The sequence below is a fragment of the Manduca sexta genome, chromosome 21 (assembly GCF_014839805.1).
Source record: "Manduca sexta isolate Smith_Timp_Sample1 chromosome 21, JHU_Msex_v1.0, whole genome shotgun sequence".
Taxonomy (NCBI): domain Eukaryota; kingdom Metazoa; phylum Arthropoda; class Insecta; order Lepidoptera; family Sphingidae; genus Manduca; species Manduca sexta.
In genome coordinates this window covers 12,883,570-12,904,924 of record NC_051135.1, presented here as the reverse complement: position 1 = coordinate 12,904,924, position 21,355 = coordinate 12,883,570, and the positions used below count along the sequence as shown (strand labels likewise).

At 33.4% G+C, this 21,355-nt stretch overlaps 1 protein-coding gene across 1 annotated transcript in view; it reads left to right on the top strand.

Annotated features, from left to right (window-relative positions):
• The window catches only part of LOC115447598 (neuropeptide CCHamide-2), a 42,757-nt gene extending 22,697 nt beyond the window's left edge, over window positions 1-20,060 (top strand). Inside the window, exons 2-6 of the mRNA XM_030174739.2 lie at window positions 826-904; window positions 11,346-11,419; window positions 17,576-17,705; window positions 18,359-18,432; window positions 19,312-20,060. Of these exons, the coding sequence (XP_030030599.1) occupies window positions 835-904; window positions 11,346-11,419; window positions 17,576-17,705; window positions 18,359-18,432; window positions 19,312-19,374 (411 nt within the window). The 5' untranslated portion in view covers window positions 826-834 and the 3' untranslated portion in view covers window positions 19,375-20,060. The remainder of the gene's footprint in view (window positions 1-825; window positions 905-11,345; window positions 11,420-17,575; window positions 17,706-18,358; window positions 18,433-19,311) is intronic.
• Window positions 20,061-21,355: the final 1,295 nt, after the last annotated feature.

The following is a 21,355-nucleotide window of genomic DNA, read 5'->3' as shown; positions in this document are numbered from 1 at the left end:
ATATATTTTGTGGATTTCTAAATCGTTTTGGCGAATGTTTGACCTCTATATAATTTTTTGCTTCGAACTAAGTTCTTTGTGGTTTAAAAAGCATTGTATAGGGTCTCAGTTTATTAGAAGGAAAAGTTAGACCACAGCCATGATTCGGTTTGACCGCTAGAATTTTCAATTCGTCTAACGCTTTTAAATTCCGTTCAAGGGTTGCACCAATTTGCTTTAAAATTCAAAGTTTGTCAACTTATGAAGGATTTTTAGCCATTTTTCGAAATTCTAAATAAATTAGTGGATAACCAAACTAAAATAAGTTTAAGTTCTCGAAATATTTACCGTTTTACGAACGAACTGAAAGGTGAAAGACTTATATCCCAATAACGAAGGGTGTATTTGCGTTTTTTACTTACTAAAGAGGTTCATTACATGTTTCTAATGATGACCAAACTGATGACGATTGATGGATGAATGGACTGATTGATGGAGTCGTAACTTCAATCCTATTTTAATTGTGTTAACTGCCAAGGGGTTATCGTGTCCCATCAGTCGATATTATATTAGAACCGACTCTACTTACCATCGGATTCAGTGGGGTCACATTGGCGTGCACGTACAAAAAAAACCTCACAAGCTTCTTCGAAAACCACTAAAATTGCATCGTAGTCTCGAATTTCTGTTGGAATCAGATTGTAATTCATATAATTGTACCTTGAATACCACTAGCTAATGATTTATTATATTCTCTATTTTGATAAAAAGATGACTCGCAAAATCGTCTTTTTTCGGGACAACATAGACATTATCATGTTATGTATTAATTATATGTTGTTTCAGATAACAAGAATGGCCCAGATCTGTTTAGCGCTCACCGTTGTAGCTGTGCTAATGATGACGCACGGAGTAACAGCAAAACGTGAGTCCATTTATATTTTCTATCATTATAATAATATTATTCGCCTAAAACATAAAGAAAGCTTTGTTATTGTTTTGCGATCAATTAGATCAGTAAACTCTAAATCAGTAGACGCCCTGAATATGCCAATGAGCGTAGTAGTGCACCGAGCCGAAGATCGCGCCTCGTGGAGGAGACTACTAAATGACCTTGGGCGGGATCACAATCCTCAGTAATGAGGGGCCGACTGAAGAGAGAGATCAGTAAATGTCCCAGATCCAGAGACAGTTTATTATGTTATTTTAACAACTTTTTCTAGAAAGATTTAATGAAACAATTACTTCTCTGCCATGGAATTTATGTAGGATCGTAAGTGTTTACCATCCACATGCACACTGGAAAGAGATCCATTTAAATATAAAAGTAAAAACTCTTCCAAATCATCATTTCAGCCGGGAATCGTCCACTGCTGAACATAGGCCTCCCCGTTGAGTACTATAGGGACCGGTTCTGGGCCGCCCTCATCCGTCGGACTCTACCAAATAATCCCGTAAAATATTTGTATACACTAATTTTAGCATTTTATTATTCAGCCAGCGAAAAGGTAACATCGTAAAAATACAAACGGTTCAATTGAACGTATCCCTCGGAACCAATTTGTATATAAAATTAAATCATATTCTGATATTTTTTATTAAACCCCGATTGTCCAGTTGTCGCTTGGAAATTGTTTAGCCTGAACTGTACTTTAAAAAATATAATAATAGAACGCTGGGTATGAAATTAAAGCTAATTAGACACCTTTTTAAATAACTGGTTACTCTTTTTTCATTGGTATTTATGTTACACCTTTGACCTGATTGTGAAAAGCTTTTAGCTGAAAGTAATCTTTTATTTTGAATTTAAGGTAATAGATAATTTGTTGTGCATATAGTTTAAAATATTGAAGTGTTTATAATTAATAAAAAACATATAATTCATGATGTTTAAGAAAACTGGTATAATACGAGTATAAAGATATAGCAATGATTAGTATAATGATGTCCGCGCGCGCGAAATAGTTTTTCCAAAATAAAAGTCTTAAAGTGTATTTTTCCGGGATAAAAGTAACCTATGTGCTATTCCGGACTATAATCTTTCTCGTATCAAATTTCTACCAGATGCGTTCAGTCGTTCTGGAATGATTCGGTAACAAACTTTCATTCAAATTCTCGTATTTATAACAGTAGTAAGATTAGACTCTTTTGCAACTTTATGTAGTCAGAAAACTTATTACTACGATTTAATGTTCGATCGCGTCACAACAAACATTACTTGTATAAAGTCTAGAGTTGTAATGAAGTTGAAACAAAAAGGTAGTATACCAACTATTCCGTCACGCAAATAAAATGTTTTAATTATAAAATGACTGGCCACACGAAAAATGATCAAAAAAGTTTGTATTGGTGTTAAGAAAATAATCCTTTTTACACGCATTGTTTTGGCGGGAGTTTTGACAGCAGTGTCAGCAATTGTTTTTTTTAACAACTAATGCAGTGATAGACAGAATAATGAAATATAAGATAATAATATAAAATTTGGGTTATTATAAAGCAATTTTTCATATGCCACCAACAATATTAGTTTTCTTCTGTCAAGAGTGAGTAAAGTTCCTAGAGTTTATATTGGCATACTGATCTCAGGTTATACAAAATGCGTCAAGTACATTAAATACACAGCATTACCGGTGGTAAGTTAAATGTTTGCGTTTACTTTTACCGAGATATTTAACTAAGAACTTTCCGGAACAATTGTTACCTTAAGTAATACACATGGGGAAACTTGGGAATCTCTATTAAGCCTTTATGATTCAATTTTCAACAAATTAAAGTCCATTTAGAGAGTCACAATTTATGGTGTTTTTAATGTTAGAAAGTTATGAGTTAGTAAATCTTCTTCCAAATATTGCGAGAACTTGATAAAAGTTAAGCGTTGTTTTCCCTTTTGAGCAACTCCCTTCCTTGTATGCGCAGTATACAGTCTATTTATAATGGCGATAACACGTGTTTCTGAAAAAGGAAGGGTATAAGAGAATCTTTTGTATATTTCGTTCCAATGGCCGCCATTTCTAATATCTCCAACTACAACTTAAACTAAGAATTGTAATAAAATCGCTGTGACACGATTAAGTAAAGATTTTTAATAATATTTTGTCCTATCATGTCATATTTAAATTCAATAAAAATGTGATTCAATGAAAAAAACGGAAGATTCAATGTAAAATGTCGCCTCGGTTGTGCCATGAAGATTTTAGTTTGACGCATGGTTTATTACAGGCGTTCATATGATTGCTTATATCATATAATAATATCGAAACTATCCCACGGCTGGGCATATAGAAACCTGAGTTACTTCTTATTTAGGAAGTGCGTAAATAATAAATAACGCGAACGAATAATTAACGCGGCGAGCCATAGCATATTTAATGTGGCCTACAATAGCGTCATTTTGATAAAGGCTATTGGATGCTGGCCATATAAGAATAAATTAATAAGTATCCCCCTTATTCATAGATGTTATTTATCTAAGGACGGAGCATTGCTGTTATAACAAGTCTGTTTCTCACCTTAGACAAATAACGTCTATGAATATGGGGGTAGGTATATATCGTCAGCTATAAAGCGGCAAATACAATTGCTTATTAAATATAGATAAAAAGTAATAGTACATTACATTATGGTATGTGATCGTTAAATTTATACGACGCCATGCTTGTAAAACAGAAAATGAATCAGGTACGTAGGAACGGAATTCTTACGTAAAAATAATGGGAAACTTTTATGAAGGTAATGATTTGGAGTCTTCTAGTTATCACTTTTTAGACTGAAACCTAAAGAAATTTTCGTTTATCTATACTCATATAGACGCTGAAGAGTTTGAACTACTAAATCGATATTGGATTTTATTTGAGGCAGTGGTAACATGAAGTCCTGTTATAGTTTTTATTTGATCAGACCTACAGGCAGGCAATCGCCCATGTGGTCTTCTTCCGTATACTTTCCCTACAACTAGCAGTTCCTCGAAGTTATCTGGCTATGTTCGAGCGATGTTGCCAAAATACCAGGATCGTTGGTAGCATATTAACTAATTTTAGTTATATTTATTGCATTGCTTTGAATGACGACACGAGCTTGTCGTTCGCCTAATTGTAAGCAATACGACCGCCCATAAAACTCAAGTCGCCCACGTTTTATTATGTCTAGTAGTTACACTGACCAAAATATTCTTCAAACCGGAGTACAACAGTGACTACACACTGCTGCTCGGCGGCAGAAATAGACATTGCGGTGGTACCTACTCAGGCGGACTCCCACATTTAAATGACCTACCACCAGTAAACATAGATGGGAGATAATGCCAGTGTGTAAAGTTGTCACAAAGGAACAGTTGAGTCTTTGTTGATTCGAGTAGTTGCAAACTTTGGATGAATGGCAAAGCATTGTTCATAAAACTCTAGTATAATGATGAAGATTACACACGTATTTATCGTTTTATTTATTGTGAACGAGGTGTTACGTGGCGTCGCTTCCGCGGAATATCTTTCTAGAATAAAGCATAGTTATTAGTTATTCAGAAGATGGATATGGTGGATGGTGGTTTCTGTGTTAGCAACATCTTCAAGTACCTTCGAATTTATTAGTAAAATAAATAAATATTGCATCATTTTTTATATAAAACTGTTTGTCTTTGAGGACAATTGTTTTCCAATTTATTTATTTTATACTTTTTATACATCAATGTATAAAAGTAGACTCATTGCCGAAGGCATTATTTACCAGTCAACCTTTTGGGTGATGCAGAGATAAAACAATGTGGACAATATGGGTGTAATAAATTATGACATATTAAAATTAAAAAGGAGGCAAATGTTTTTTTAAATAAAAAACCGGCACAATATAGATTTGCGATAGAAATAGACAACGCATTCTATAAAGTCTCTGACATTAGTTGATGCAATAATTATGAAGCGTTGCAAGCTAGTAACCTTATGTCACCTGGGGTTAGTGCCACATCCACGTTTTATAGATTTCCTTGGGGTATAATAATTGCTGAGTCAAGTATTCTGATTGAAGTCAAAGGAGATACGAAAGTTAATTATTTATTTGTACACAGTACGAAAATTCAAGACATTCCTGTACTTGTAAGTATAAAGCTTGTTTAAAATACAAAATATTGTTAACTATTACATTAATAAGAAGAAATAATTGTTTTAAAACTTCCAAAAACTTTGGATCAATTTCAAAGTCTTAACACGACAAAAAAGGCGGAAATCAGTTTGAGATAAATATTGAAGAAGGAGCCAATGCATTCCATACCATCACAATCAATGCACTAGTTTTGCCGTAAAAGCACAACACGCAAAGATATTTCGGATACAATATTAACATAGATTCTCAACCTTTTCCTTAATGCCACTTCTACAGATCCACTGAATACTTATTTCACATGATTCTTATTGCATCCACCCAAAGGCTCAAATCGCTCACGCTAGTATGAAGACCATTACATAATTCCATGATTTAACATGTAACACCAGATGCTATAGTTGCGTAAGACAGTTCGATAGAAGAGTAGTTCGTTAGGCAAGCGCCGCATCCGCCTGCGGTCAGTTATCAACACAACACTGTTAGCTAACACTAATCCTGTCTAGATTATGAATGGGATTATTACGTCATACTAATTAACTAATTTATTAATGAATAGTCAGCAAACGTTGCTGGTAGGATATATTTTATATCTGTCTTGAAAGCGACCACCGTACTCTAGGTGTTAAAACCCGCCCTAGTGGCTCACGTAAGTGTGTCGCGTTCCGATCAGCATGTAAAAATCTTACTAAATATCATATTAAACTCATATCTCGTTGTCAAGTGATGCTTTTACATACATGTGGAAACTGTTTTTTTTTAAATAGATATTAATGATTATGAGAGGTAATTTCTTGTCGATCAGAATCAAGCCATATAATTATTAGTATATGGCTGGGTTCAGATCCATATTCGGGCAATACTTTTATAGGTCTTTAATACCTTGCTCTGGTCATGGGAAGGTTTACAGACAGCCTGGTAGTATAAAGTAAGGAAAATGATTTCGGAAACATGAAAATGTTTAGCAGCGACACGTTGGAGTCGATTATAATTAATAGGAAACATATTTGACATTATTTAAAAGACATGTGAAATTTCAGCTTGATTTTATGACCTTTGTTTTTAATGATATAAGATTAGTTTTTTTTCCTATAACTTAATAAAATCTTTTTCGTTTACGTGTAAAAGACATTGTGCCTTGTAATGTATAAATTGTTTTTATTGTTACAATGTAGTTGGTAAGCTTATAAATAAAGAAATTAAATACCACAATTCTAGGAAGAAAAAGACATTAACCAATTTATCTTATTACTCGGCAAACAGAATCCAAAGCGCATCAATATTTGCAAAAGTGCTTTGAGAAACATCCATGTATAACGAGACCAAGCAATCATACAAAAAGTACAGAAATACCATGCAAGTGTGCGGCCATTAGGCACGCGAGTAACGGTAATAAAATTGAATAAGTGTTGTATTTATATTGTAATATGGAGAATACTAACGATACGTATTCTTTGTGAATTATCGCTTGCTTTAACGGCGAAGGAAAACATTGTGAGCAAACCTGCTTACCTGAGAAGTTCTCTATAGGAATTTTGAAGGTATGTGAAGTCTGCCAATCCGCATTAGGCTTGTGTGGTGGACTAAGGCCTAATCACTCAGGCGCAGAGGAGGTCCGTGAGTCAGTATTGTAATTCAGAGCTCATAATATTGTTATATTATGAATTACTCTTTGCGGCTTAGCAAATTTACAATGTTACTGTTGCTATAAATGAAAGTTTGTGAAGGAATATAGATGTTTGTTAGAAGTAAACACGAATATCACAGATCGATATTTTTATTTTAGAAGCGTATTTTCACATCAAAGCTGTTAGTAATTATTGCATTACTTTTTATTATGTAGTTTGTTGAAATATAACGGTATTTAGTTTAATACAATTTTAATAAATCCAATAATCCATTAAGTAAACGGTAGAGTGTAGTTTTTGATATATATAAATACATATATTTATCAGTGGATTACATGAGTCTACGCTCCTCCGTTTGATTTTCTCAGTGAATTATACAAATCTCCGCTTCCCCGTTAGACTCCAGTTTAGTGGCCTGGAAGCCACGAGTGCAAACAAAACAAATTGCCATTTGAAACGTCCCGAAGCACTGTTTAGAAAAGACCAGCCTTTGGTTAGCACGCCGAACATTTTATTTTAAGGTACAAAAGTGCAGTAAAGATATGCAAAGTTGACACGATTAAAAGTTCAAATAAAACTATTTTTCAGATTTTACTATATTAATTTTATCTTGACGTTTCGAAGACTGCAGCCTTCGTGGTCACGGGGCGGACGTTCACGTTATTAAAAGTGACTAAGTCGTGGCGCAGACGCTCTAATATTTTAAAATGTAGTTAATACACTGGTACATAGAGTAATTGAATTTTCATTTGAAATCTATTTACTTGTTACAACATACTTATCATTAATAACTACACCACTGAACCAGTCATTATCTAACATCGAAAAATCTTCATAAATATTTGCATTAAAAATATAAGGATGATTTCGAAAAGCACTTCTAACTTCACTGTACTAACATTTAGTTACTGAAAAGAGAATTCATTACATGGACGATCTCTTTGGGAGTCATTTAGCCGTTTCGTCAACCGATATTCATTTGCTCAAATGTAAAACTAAGCTCTGGAATACTAATTCGCTGTTTAATATGTATGCAATTGAGGTTTTAAACACAATTTAAGACTATTGGGAGCTGTTTAAGCTTTTTAATAGCTAAGATCTAAAGAACTAGTTTGATTATACGTTTTCAGTAATTAATTGGAAAATTTTTAGACTTTTTAAAATGCTTGGAATTATTAGGATTCTAAACCGTAATTTTCAGTAAGTATTTTTCTTGATAACTGAATATTCAGCAGAGGCCCTTTGGCAGAGAAGTAGAGAAAGTTTCAGTAGATTTACTGATCCTATAAATTTTAATATTATATTGAAAAGTCTTACAGAATATTACACCTTACAAAGCATTACAGAAACTATACCTACATAGCTTTTAATTAACTAGATGTCGCTAGCATCTTCATCCACGTGGAAAACTTTTCCGCCACAAGTCTATTAATAATTAATATTGTTGCTATGGAAATTTTAAAGACAAATCGATATTAGAACAATACAAAAATATAGGTCAAAACAGTTTTTTTAACAAAGTTGAATAAAGCGCGAATCTAATAACCTTTATAACCAATTGAATAAGCACGAACCTTCGAAGAATTCGTTTGTGTACCAACAATACTATTCTTTTGAATGACAATTCTCTGAAACTATGCTGCGTCATAGACAATTTCATGCGTAAATTTATTCATGACTCATAATACTTAAAGAATAAGAATCAATTTTCAATTCACAATTCATGGCAAGGATTTTATTTATCAACATTATTGGCATTAAAACTAAATTAAATCATGTGGCAGGTAAAGTATAGCTATTATAATAGTCGATGTTTAATGGCAAAGTGGCCCTTATGGTAAGTGAAGTAGGGTTCAGATAGTGTTGACTTGTCAGAAATAATAACCCCTTCCTAGTCGACGCAGATAATCATTAATTATGGAGTGTCAATACGGATAATTACAATTCTATATTCATTAATGAAAACAGTGAAAATAATTTTAACTTAATAATTAATTCAAATAAATTCTTACTAGCTGTAAATCCCGACCATGAGATTTTTTACAACCATGCGCCTTATTCAATAGTAATCGTTGTATTTCAGTCAATTTACATAAAACCGTAGTGTACTATTAACATAAACCTTCCCCAAGAATTCCACTATCTTTTAGTAAAAACTGTACCGAAATCCGTTCAGTAGATTTTGAGAAAATTGTTTAAATGATACAGACAGCTTTTGACTTTGTTTTATAATATGCATAGATAAATTCCCAAAAATATTGTTTAAAATGCGAATTTGAATTCAGATCCTTTTTTACCCTTTAATTTTTATCCCATGTGACTTGTACTGTGATTCAGAGAACACGAAAAGTTCCCGAAGGCTTTATGTTATCAACTGAAGCTGTGGGTGATGGGCTTGTGCAATATTAAACTTTATTAGCTTACGCAATAAAGCTGCATATGACATTACATTTTTAATTTATTTCTCACCTGGTTTCAGTGTTTTTACAATATTGTTTTATTCAGTAAAATTAATGTTTTGTCGCTTCCGACTTCAAATTTTTTGAGCTAAGAAAGAAAAGAATAAAAAGTGATTGAGTTTAGGACAATAACGTTTATCAATTTTATATAAACTAAATTTAATATGAATGTCATCGCATAATTGCTAATACTAATAAATTACATGAAAATTAAATAAGCACTACTAGATCTGATAACGGACTAATAAATTAAGGAGTGCAAAAGACAATAGTGCTTAAATGTCGCTCAACGCTAGAAATAGACAAAGCATTTCTATCCAGGACAAGAAGCAAGCACGCCGTCCATTCCCGAGTACCCATAAACGAAAATAACCATGCATGTTGTTCGCGTAAACTTCAGAAAATTTAAACTCAATTTGTCAACAAATTATAATTTGGATTTCGCCGTATTCCCGAGGGTTTCAGATAATACATTATTCACTACATGGACGATTTTAAAAGGAAACGTGTGAGAGTATGTTATTGTTTTCGAAATTGCAAATTTTGGTTCATTATTACAAAGTCATTAGTTTACAAAGTTAAATTGGACGTTATTGTGCAGAAATTTTCCAATACGCAGACGGGCCAGAATTGAAGTAACGGTTTGACTGTATAGAAAATGTGTTCCTATGTGTTATATTTGCTGATGGTAGGACATATTTTATATCTGCCAGGAAAGCGACCACCGTAGATAATGTGTTAAAATCCGCCATAGTGGCCCACGTAAGTGCCGCGTTCCGGTATCAGCCTGTGTATATACGGTTTCAACAGGCCGGCATAAATGTGTTGACTTTCGAGGAGGACGAGGCCCCCTTTTTTTTCTAGAAATGTACCTTTCCTACCTTCTGCCTAGAAGCGCGACTCGTGCACAATTTAACCGAGCTTATAATATTATGTCTTATATGACGAAGGGTGAGCATATTGCAATATCAAATACATATTCTTATCGCAACTGAAATGTGTTTTTTTAACGACAAATAAACCGTCTTCGAAAACCCTAAAAAAAGGAAAAATATTTTTACATAATATACGAGTTACTATTTTTTACTAGTATATAGTATAGTTTCTAAAGATTTTTGAAGGTCGTTTTATATTTTTAACAAATCTTATTGTATATTTGATAGTACTTATTGAGCTTAGGTAGCAATTTAAATAAGTTATCGGCTTACAAATTTATTAATGAATGTCCAATGCAAAAAAAAGTTAAAAAACGGTACACAGTTTATGGAGAAATATATAAAAATACATACAGTCAGACATAGAATCCCTTCATTTTTAATGACAGTTAAAAATTATGAAAATAGTTATTCGTTGTTCGATCTGAGAATATAACCCATAAACTTTGTAGATGAAACATTTTCCTAAATAGAGTAACGAGACAAAGTTAAATTATAATTATTATTATGTTTACATTCTTAGGGAGTTTTAGCATAGATAATACATAGCCTAAACCAATACCTCTACATTAAAAAAATGAAATATAACTAATTAAACACATGACTTCTTTATACAAAAATATGTTACAAAAAAAATATTTGAAAAAGTGTATGCACTAAGGGGTAACCTATATACATACGCTGATACTATTATACAATTGAAAACACCCAATAAGCCGAATTATCGAATGTAGACCAAAGTCAATACAAGTGGATGCGTTTTGAAAACAAGGCTCTGTTGAGAACTACCGTTTGTGAAATTCGGCGGTTGTATGAGCATTAGACACAATTGTGCACAACACTGAAATCTATTGTTTCCATTAGCGACTTGCTTTGTGTATTTGTGGCAATGGTTTATCAAACATTTTAATTCTACTACTATAGATTTACCTTGTATTAATTTCTAGAAGTATAAGTATCTGTGTGGATGAAATTTGGTTCACTGAAACAGTTCACAGGTTATTATATATCAATACGTACGCTTCTTTTGTTTCGGAAAATATTATGTGGGACTTCTCAGAAATGAGGTTTGGAGCTGCGAGCAAAAATTTGTTTCTACTACCTAATATGATGCTCGTAGGTAAAGAATTGTTCGGTCTGAAGTTGCTGATACTGGCCGAAATGCAAAAAAACATATCATTCTATTTTTGAATTAATGAAAAACAAATTAATTCTATTTTTTAATTTGATTATGACATTAGTTATTGTTTTGACAGGCGGATGCTCTGCTTTCGGTCATTCTTGCTTCGGCGGCCACGGCAAGAGATCGGGTGACACTGCGCCTTTGGACGTAAGTATTAAAAAAATAAAAACATTTTTTTTGGAATAGGTTATTTTCGTTAGCAGACAGCTGTAGCTCACGTTAAAGATTTTTTGGGAAGTCATTAAGTATTTAGGGTAGCTAAATCCCAAAAGATTTTTGGAAATTCATTGCCTAAGGGAAATTTCATAAAGGAGGCCTGGACGAGTAGTTATTAAATATTTAAACTGAATTGAAACAATGAAAAACCCGATATGCATTGATATTTTTACCGTACAAATAATCATTTATATGACAACAAACAAAATTAGCAGTGGAATGCGGTTTCATATATTATGCGTTGCCATATTTTAATCTGTATCTGTTGCAATAACATTCAAGTAATAACCAGATATTCTATAAATTATCCGATGTATTGTTTGTTTTTCCATTTGCTATATTGCGGATGAAAGCCTTTTGTCAGTTGTGAATAATTTCAAAAGCTGTGTACAATAAACATCCTTTAATTCAAAAACAACTGAAATACTGTAGCAGGTGAACTTGCATTGACTATTCAGTATTTTTCTTGTCGGAATTATTATGTTGGGTTGTAACAAATTTATTTTCAACTACAGATACCAACGACCATAAACAGTCGTCTTAAATAAACGATCCCAATCTCAATCTTTAATCCGATTCCGAGAATGAACCAATCAAACCAACTCATTTGTAAGCATGTCAAAAAACTTTGTTCTGATTGGTCCATTTCTTAGATAGATCAAAAAAAGCGATTGGGATCATTTATTGAAACTTGCGGTTAAAGAGTAGTAGGTATACTACGATAAATCAAAATCAAATTTAGAATGTCACTACGAATATTAAATGTCATATGCCAAACAAATGACGCCGTCAAGTTATGGCGATTTTCGATTGTCATGATTAAATTCGTGTTTCGTTTCCTGTTAGTCAATGATATTATTATTAAAGGGGTAGTAGTAGATATGGCATTAGAGCTTGCAATCGTAAAACTAGAAATCGTCGTAAATAGACCGATTGCACAACGCATATACACAATCACGCCTTTATCCGTAAAGGGTAGGCAGAGGCACAACTGGTGCACCCACATTCCACCGTGACATACTATGCTTGAATAACAAATACTTGTTTTAATCGGATTTGTTTAAATTGAGTTTCTGATTGCACGCTCTAATGTCATGTCTACTGCTTTTAGGGCCGGCGCATATTAGGCGGAGCACAGTGCAGAGATTTTTTCTCTCAAGCTATTATTAATATTATCTTCATGGAAATAATATTTAAAATCAATTAGCCCAACAATGTAATGCAATTGTTTTAATTATTCTTGTGTTAATGGATTTTGAATATTATTTCAATTAAAACAATGTTGATAACAGTTTGACAGTAAAAAGTCTGCTTAGAATATAGTAAAAACAACGTGACTCCGTATTGTTTTATTGATTAAGAGATTAACACGTGACTGAGGGACTGACGTATTCTTTTTCCGATCAATCACATACATCAAAATTAAACAATTTTGTCGTCTGATTTGTGAGGGTATTGTCATATTTGTTTATACTTTTTGAATAATCAATCCTGTTAGCCAGCTCTGGATTTTGATTTTTCGAGTCATTGCATATCAGGGAAATGCCGCCTCCGCCTACCTATATTATCATCACCTATATTATTATCTATTACCATTGTCATCATCATCATTTTCGCACTCCGCGTGATAACGTATGTGTTTAATGTACAGGACGTCTTAGTAGTCGAAGTTGCGTTAATGATGAATTGGGTACTCGTCTACCAAGTTTGAATTTGCCGCCTGGGACATGGGCTCCGGCTTGCCCCCTAGTTCCAGAGCTGTTGTTAGCGCAATATTTAATTCCATTATTTATTAGTATAACCCCAGCATCATATGAACGCCTATCAGGTTTCAACCATTTTAACCTTACATTTCGTTAGCAACTGCAATATATAATATCAGCCCTGTATCATATACTGTCCCCCTGTTGGGCACGGGCCTCCTCTACCACTGAGAGGGATTGGGCCTTAGTCCACCACGCTGGCCTAGTGCGGATTGGTAGTCTTCACACACCCTCGATATTTCTAGAACTTCTCAAGTATGCAGGTTTCCTCACGATGTTTTCCTTCAGCGTTAAAGCAAGCGATAATTCACAAAGAATACACACATAATTTTTTAGAAGTGTTGTGCCTTTGGGATTTGAACCTGCGGACCGATCCACAACCAACTAGGCTATCGCCGCTTTTTCAAGCAACTGCAATATTAATAAAGAATTTTATTAAATTAGCCAAAGATCCCTGAGGGCGCAATGCAAGAAACGCACGAGACATTAGGCACACGTGTCACGTACGAAATTCCATTTACGTAAACAAGTAGGTGTTATAAAGACATTAAAAGTTTTGAAGACAGTATTTCAGTAGTAAATAAATTTGCTTATGATGGAGATGGCCGTGTTGGGCTATTTAACTTACTGAAGAAGATTGTATGTGTGTATGTAAGATATAGATTATATGTATGTTGGGTTTAAGATTATAATTGCTTGTCCATATATTTGGAATTCGAGTGCTAGTAATATCGACAATACGACGAAAGAGATCAAGATTCTTCGCTGCACCTGATGGTAAGCTGATAGTAACTAGATAGAATGTGCAGGCAAGACACAATTATCGCTCGTTAATTATCAGTTGATAAAGTTATGCTGGCCCGTTTTAAATTATAGGCTCTACCATGTCTTCAGATAAGTCATTACCCTAAAAAAATGGGATTGTAAAAAGAGATTTATGTTACAATCAATTTCACCAACGTTCGGAAAAGTAATAGTTAAGTTTACAGTAAAACAAAAATACAGGCTTGTAGTATATCTACTGTAATATAGTACCTAATTTCGGGTTGAGTCATTCATGATTGAATCCAAAATATTTAGTTTAATTAGCCTTAATTAGGCCATTCATATCTCATGACCACAAGTACATACTCGTATCTCATAATTTTCATAAACTATCGTATTTTTAAAATCTTTTGAGTATTATAGAATAACGTTAAATAAAATTAAAATTAAATATTACACTTTTTAAAAATTATCTGTAGCATCGTATTTCGGTTAATGTTGCCTATCTTTAATTGGATACCGGAAGTGCCCTCAGAAGCTCTCGCCCAGTTTTAGTTTATGGTTACTATGTTATTTAATTCAGACTTTTGATTGCGGCTCGTGATAGTCGTTTCCAGTTTCCTGTTGACATGTCCCATGGGATCTATTGCTGCGGATTGTGAGGTAGTGAATTCGACGTTCAATTTTGTAGTTTAATTGAAAATCATCCAGTTCCCTATAATTATAATACACCAGATTATAGCATCTTCTGTATATTAGTGAGATAAACCAGTGCTAAAACATTTTCATTTTGGGAAGAAGACATGTCTAAATAGGACAGCTGAAAAGCGTCATCACTCGCAGCGTCGAGCGTCACGTCCGTGCTTCGTCTTTTCTATGTTTTAATAAAATACAACGGCGCCCCGTCCGTGCTTTGTCTGCGTCCCACGTCTCTTCCGTATGGCCCGCGCCTTAAAGTGTATTCGATTCCAAACCTACGCACCTAAAAAATATGCTATCGGACAATACAAGTACCTATATACCTTTAGTGAAATCTAAATTCATCTTTAAGGAAACACCATGGTGGCTTTTAAAATAAAAAAATAAATAAAAATGCTTTATTCATCACGTAGGCGAACATAGTTGCACTTATGATAAGTCAAGGTACATGAGAACATTTAATTATTACTTAATTAGATTAACTTATATAAATAAAGACAATCTATATTGAAAATAAAATAAATGAAAAATATACTTAGTAAACAAAGAGGCCAGCTCGGGCTGGCAGGGAAGAAGAAATAAAATGATGTATATATTTGATACCCCGAACTATACAAATATATTGAGAGGTCGTGTAAATATCTTATCAATTACAGATCCGCGTTCCGGGGCATGCTTAAGTCTTCTTGGGATGTAGAGTTGATGGGTCGAACCGATTTTGTTTATAATATAATTAGCTATCTATATTACACAGGTCGTGTATGTATAAGAGGAATTTCGATAGTTCTAAAGATTATTTTGTACACATAAATGTTTTTTTCTATATAAGTATAGTTGTAGGGTTGTAGTTAAAGGCGTAAACGAGCCAACGGCGATTAATTTCAGGGTAGTCTAATTAAAGTATTTATCAAATTATAATATCTGAATAAAATACTGCCACAATTGATTGACAATTATGGCATTACAACTAGCTTAATATTTAATTGGTATACCATTTTTAGTGTATTGATATATTTATAATTATTTCCATCTGTCGTCTCGAATACACAACGCAAAACCGCGGGTAGATAGAACATTGTGTTATTGAGTGGCGCAGAGTGAAGATGTTATGCGTAGCAAACAAGTCAATAAATTATAATATTTTACAAGATAATAGTGCCCATTACGGCATGACCAGGAATATGAAATATCTCTAACATATGGAACAAATTTTTTGTACTGTCAACCTTAACTTTTAAACGATAAAGCAAAAGTATTGCTCCTTATGTAGATTTTTATTTTCTTGAACAAGCTATAGTATTTTCATCCTGCCAACAACTATTATCTAATGATTGATAAATTAATTCTGATTGAACAATTGTTAGCTGTAGATTAGTGTACGCATTTAGTTGAAACAACTAACTATTTCATAGTTATTGCCTGAAAACTAAAGATTGGTGGAGCGGCGATAGCCTAGGCGAGAAGAATGTTCCTAGTTTTAAAATCTAAGGGCACATATTTCTTACTTTTCTAAAATTATATGTGTATTCTTTGTGAGTTATCGCTTGTTTTAACGGTGAATAAAAACATTGCGAGGAAACCTGCATATATGTAAAGTTCTCTATGACAATTTTGAGGGTATGTGAAGGCTACTAATCCGCACTAGCCCAGCGTGATAGACTGAGGCCTAAATCTTCTCATTAGTAAAAAAGGCCCGTATCCAGCAATGGGACAGTATGTAATACCTGGCTAATATTATTATTATATTAAATATTGATAGCTTGTCCCCATTTGCCGTCGTGTGCTTTATGTAACAAGTAAATAACATCTGCGCGGCGCCTTATTGGTAACAGGTATCTTAGTCTACTATTTATATGCACATCTTCGAAGTTACTCCCGGCTTACCGTTGCACAAACTCGTTCCATAAGTTGTTATTAAAAGTAACTTTGTCTGAGAGTTTCGAAAGTTTTGGTGTTCCCGAAGGATTTTTACTTTGCCCATATAAGATATGAGCTCAGAGAATGTTTAATTGTACCTACTCCAGCTTGGTGTGAAAGAACGACTTAAATCAACAGTTCCAAAAATTGTGCGATCATTAAATTTATTATAGATCTACGGTAGTTCCTCGACTTTAAATTAAATATAATTTATTAAAATAAATTTTATAAAATTAAAAATTAAATATAAATTATAATTCAATGTTATCTAACAGTTAATATATAAGATATTAATGCATAAAGTATCATTGTTTCCTATTGATTTGGGAGCTTGATTCTGATAAATAATATGTAAGATATTTAATGCATATAATACTCTTTTGTTTGTTATTTATTGGGAGTTTAACGTTTGTATTTGGTCGTCCTATAATATATGAAATGTTTAGCGTTTACTTAGACAATGTTAAATAGACTTTAAGTCAATATTCAAACATGTTTTGGATAATTTAGTTTATTTTACACGACGGGGAGCCGTGTCAACATATATTGGGAGCCCAATCTTAAAAAATATTTTTGGATTAAATGTTTTATTTTATATTTAGAACTTATGCTAAGATCTATCATTTAATATTTCCAACTCCCTATCTTTCTATTGCGGAATCAGGACAAATTAGTGTTCCCTGAGACTCACCGAGCTTCACCGCTCGGTGTCATAAAATGCTGCTGCTGATCCTGGCTTACAGGAGGTGTAGTGGTGGGCGTAAGGCGGGAAAGCCAATATTCAGGGATACGTATTTTTTTTTAATTTAGCTATTTCTCACATGACTATGATATAGTTAACTGTTAACTACTTATATATAAATGTTTTACTTCTACCTTTCGGAATAAACACGTGGAATAATATTAAGCAGGTTACCTTTGAATTAATATTTTCACAATGCAGCTGTCAAACCAGGAGTTGGTGGCGCGGCACCAGATGGGACAGGAGGAGACCCCGCCCCACCCAGAATATTCGCACCCAGGGTACAACGTGCTGCAGCCCGGAGACGATATCATACCCATCAGGGACGGAGGTGAGGGTAGTCAATGTTTTCTTTAGTCTATACGCTTCCAGAAGACGTACAACGTAGTTTGTCGGAATGTGTGCAGAGTGGACCTCGTGCGCTGTGTTTGAGGGAGAGTTGAATTGTGTTTTATCGGCTTTTGCGTCAGAAGCTAGAATTTTGGTAACAATATTTTAAGGGTATGAAGGGAAATAAGTGGGTACATGATCAATGTAAACCTATGGAGAGACATTAGCGTTTAAATTCAACAAAGATCCGTAAATAAAGACGAAAATGATAAATGAAATTTTTTTCATAATTTATTTAGTTTTTATATTGATACAATTTTGATTGACTGCAATTTAAATGAGACACAATATATTTATACGTCAAAATGCCAAAAGAGTTTTTTATAGGTATGAATCGTAATGTTGAAGTAGAAGTTATTTGCCAACTAAAATATTGGTTAAATGTAAAGACAGAAACTATTTCAGTACCATTAATTTATTTGCATAGCAAATGAGCTGAAAGAGTGACTTTTATATTTGCTATTATAATATTAAATTTGACGCTATCTGTCAACTCTGAAGAAGCAAAACAGACGATTAGTCTATAAATCAAGATTAAAGTGTGGTAAAGCTACAACCGAGTTAATTGTTTCAATTCTACTTTTTGTTGGCCAGGCGCTTTTGAGCGTGATGACACCGCCGCTCGGGAGGTAATGAAGTTCAAACTTCGGAACATCTTCAAACATTGGGTGAGAATTATTTACTTGTCTCTTGTTGTATAATCATTAATTATAAACTCGTTGGGAGATTAGCCACTGCAAAGCAATGTATTGAATTTACAACATATGTATTAAATATAGATATAAAATTATGTTCGTCGTAACCAGTACTGAACGATTTGCTTGTCTTTAGTTGCAAAAATATCTTTACATTTTCATTTAAAAAATTAAAAATACGTTTTTTTAATTGTCTGCAAAACTTTTCAGAATTAATTCAGTTTAATTTTTTCCATCCCATGTACCGCGTTTTTCAAACACTTCATTTTGCGAACATATTTTGGAGGAGCGGATGGGCAGTGTAACTTTATAGAAGTTGGCTACTTTCGATATATTATGTTAACGTACGTAAATTTCTAGTGATATATACCGAAATTCACTGTAAGCATTTATATCGGGTTGACAGCGAATTGACAGTTAAATTGCAACTTATATCGAGATTATAGCTTCAAGCGAGTATTGTGTCAGACAGGCTGCGGTATTGTTTTAACGTTGAAGCAGATATAAAGAACAAAAAAGCATCACGTTTATCCTTTTCAGGGGTAGGCAAAGTTATCGCATACACTTTTCATCAGATATATTAGGTTCATTATAATAGACGATGAGCTTATTGGGTACATTTCGAGATTCCGGGCTATGATCCTGTAGTTAAACTGCCTTTCCGCTCACTATCAGCCACTATCAGCCCGGAATTTGTTTATGTCTCAGACGGTGATAAGTTCGCCTCCTATCACATCATGGGGCGGAAAAAACTTTGCGAAAACTGTGCCCTGATTGCAACTCTTAGACGATAAAGGCGAAATGTGTTCTGTAATTTTTTATTTGGCTAATTTAATTATATTATTTCCACAGATGGATAACTACAGGCGATCACAGCAAGCCAGCGACGACGGCTACTACATTGAGACGATGTAAAATAACAGATAATTCGCATTCTATGAAGTACCTACGAAAGCATCACAGCCAACATGGCGGTCTAGATTAAAACACGTTTTATTTATACATATGTAGCAAATTTCTGAAGTTGATATGTAATAGAATTAAATTGTACAGTATTATTTCTAATTTCTGTATAATTTAGAGATGTTACTTTGAATAATTTTCGACATTAAATTCAAACGCTTTTGAGTTGTTTTACTTATAATTGACAAATTTTCGATTAATTCACAATCAAAATGTTTCGTTATATTTACAAAATCGAATTTTTTCCTTCATTCCTATCAAAAACTTCACATTTCAAACCTATTTCCTTACTGTAACATCTCTATTGTTATATTACCTGCAAAATTAAGTAGACATTTTCGAATATATTTTATGTAGGTACATAAATATCTCGTCAATTACGGAATTTAGTAGTTATTGTTATGTAGGTTTCATTATGAAAGGCTGGCATGTTAATTTATATTGCATATTGTATAGTTAATTCGGTAATCTGACGATTTCTTTGAATAATCTTTAAAATAGTTTTCTTGATGTTTAATCGATATGCATTCCCGAACAATATAACATAAGTTTACCATCAATATAGCAAGTAATGTATGTAGTAATGACTGTGAAATAAGTTATGTACGAAATAAACAGTTAGAAACAATATGTATGAACTTTGTGTATTATTTTCCCTTTCAGCATAATTATTTAATAAAACATGGTTGTCTAACGGACTGAATAGTGCATACGAATTAAAATATAATATACAAATGAAAACATACGTATACAAATGAAAAATCCTAAAGAAGTACATGGTATTCCTTGTAAGCATTATATCAAAGTAAAAATAAAATCTATCTTGCATAATCATCGACGATAGCCCAGTTTTGTGTGGAACGGACTGCCGAGACAAATGTCCGCAAGTTCAAATCCCCAAACGCACTCATCTCTGACTTTTTCGTGAAAGGAAACATGGTGAGGAAACCTGCATACCTGAGAAGTTCTCGATAGGAATTTTACGGGTATGTAAAGTCTACCAATCCTCACTAGGCCTGCGCGGTGGACTAATGCCCGAAATTAATAATGTATCTACTATCCAAGACTGAAACCTATCTTAGATTGCCGACTATCTTTCGATTGCTCGCATATCGGCATGCCAATATCTTAACTCGCCTATACTTGCTTGCCTTCAACGATAGATCGCTGGCAATCCTTTCCAGATGCGTTCCCTCCTGACCATTCCACTTTATGCAGAATATTCCATTCGTAAAAAAAATACTTTTTGTAATTACTTTTTCTAAAAAATATTTTCCATACAAACTATTCGTTTCAATATTTGCCTAATTGCGAAAAATAAGACTTGGAGTAATAAAAAATATTTTATGTATTTTAGCCCTCAAAAGAAATAATTAATAATTAGTACATGTCATATTTAAGATACAAACTTTTTAATTAGTTTCAAAATGGAACGTGAGTAATGTGGTTGCTAACATATTTTGACACTGAAGTTTAATAACATTGTTCATGATATATTAATAAATCTTTAAAGAATTTAGTTTTTAGTATGAAGTACGCAGTGAACTCGGTGCCATATAATAATAATTGGAGTCTGTACACATTATCCAGTGTTATGGAACAAATTACAATTCCGTTATACATAATTGTTGCATAACTTTAACCGTTTATGCAGCGCACGCAACGGAAGCTCTCAAAATTAATCAATTTTAGCCGTTTTTGGTCCCATTGGTCATAGTGTGATGATAGTGGGATTGCTATTATATATACATATAATAGCAATCCTCAATAAATGGGCTATCCAACATTACAAGAATTTTTCAATTCGAACCGGAAGTTCCTGAGACCAGCGCGTTCAAACGAACATACTCTTCAGCTTTATATAATAGTATAGATAATGTATGGAAATTTTGCCTGTTTCTATGTTTTAACTTTCAACTAATAAAACTATGTT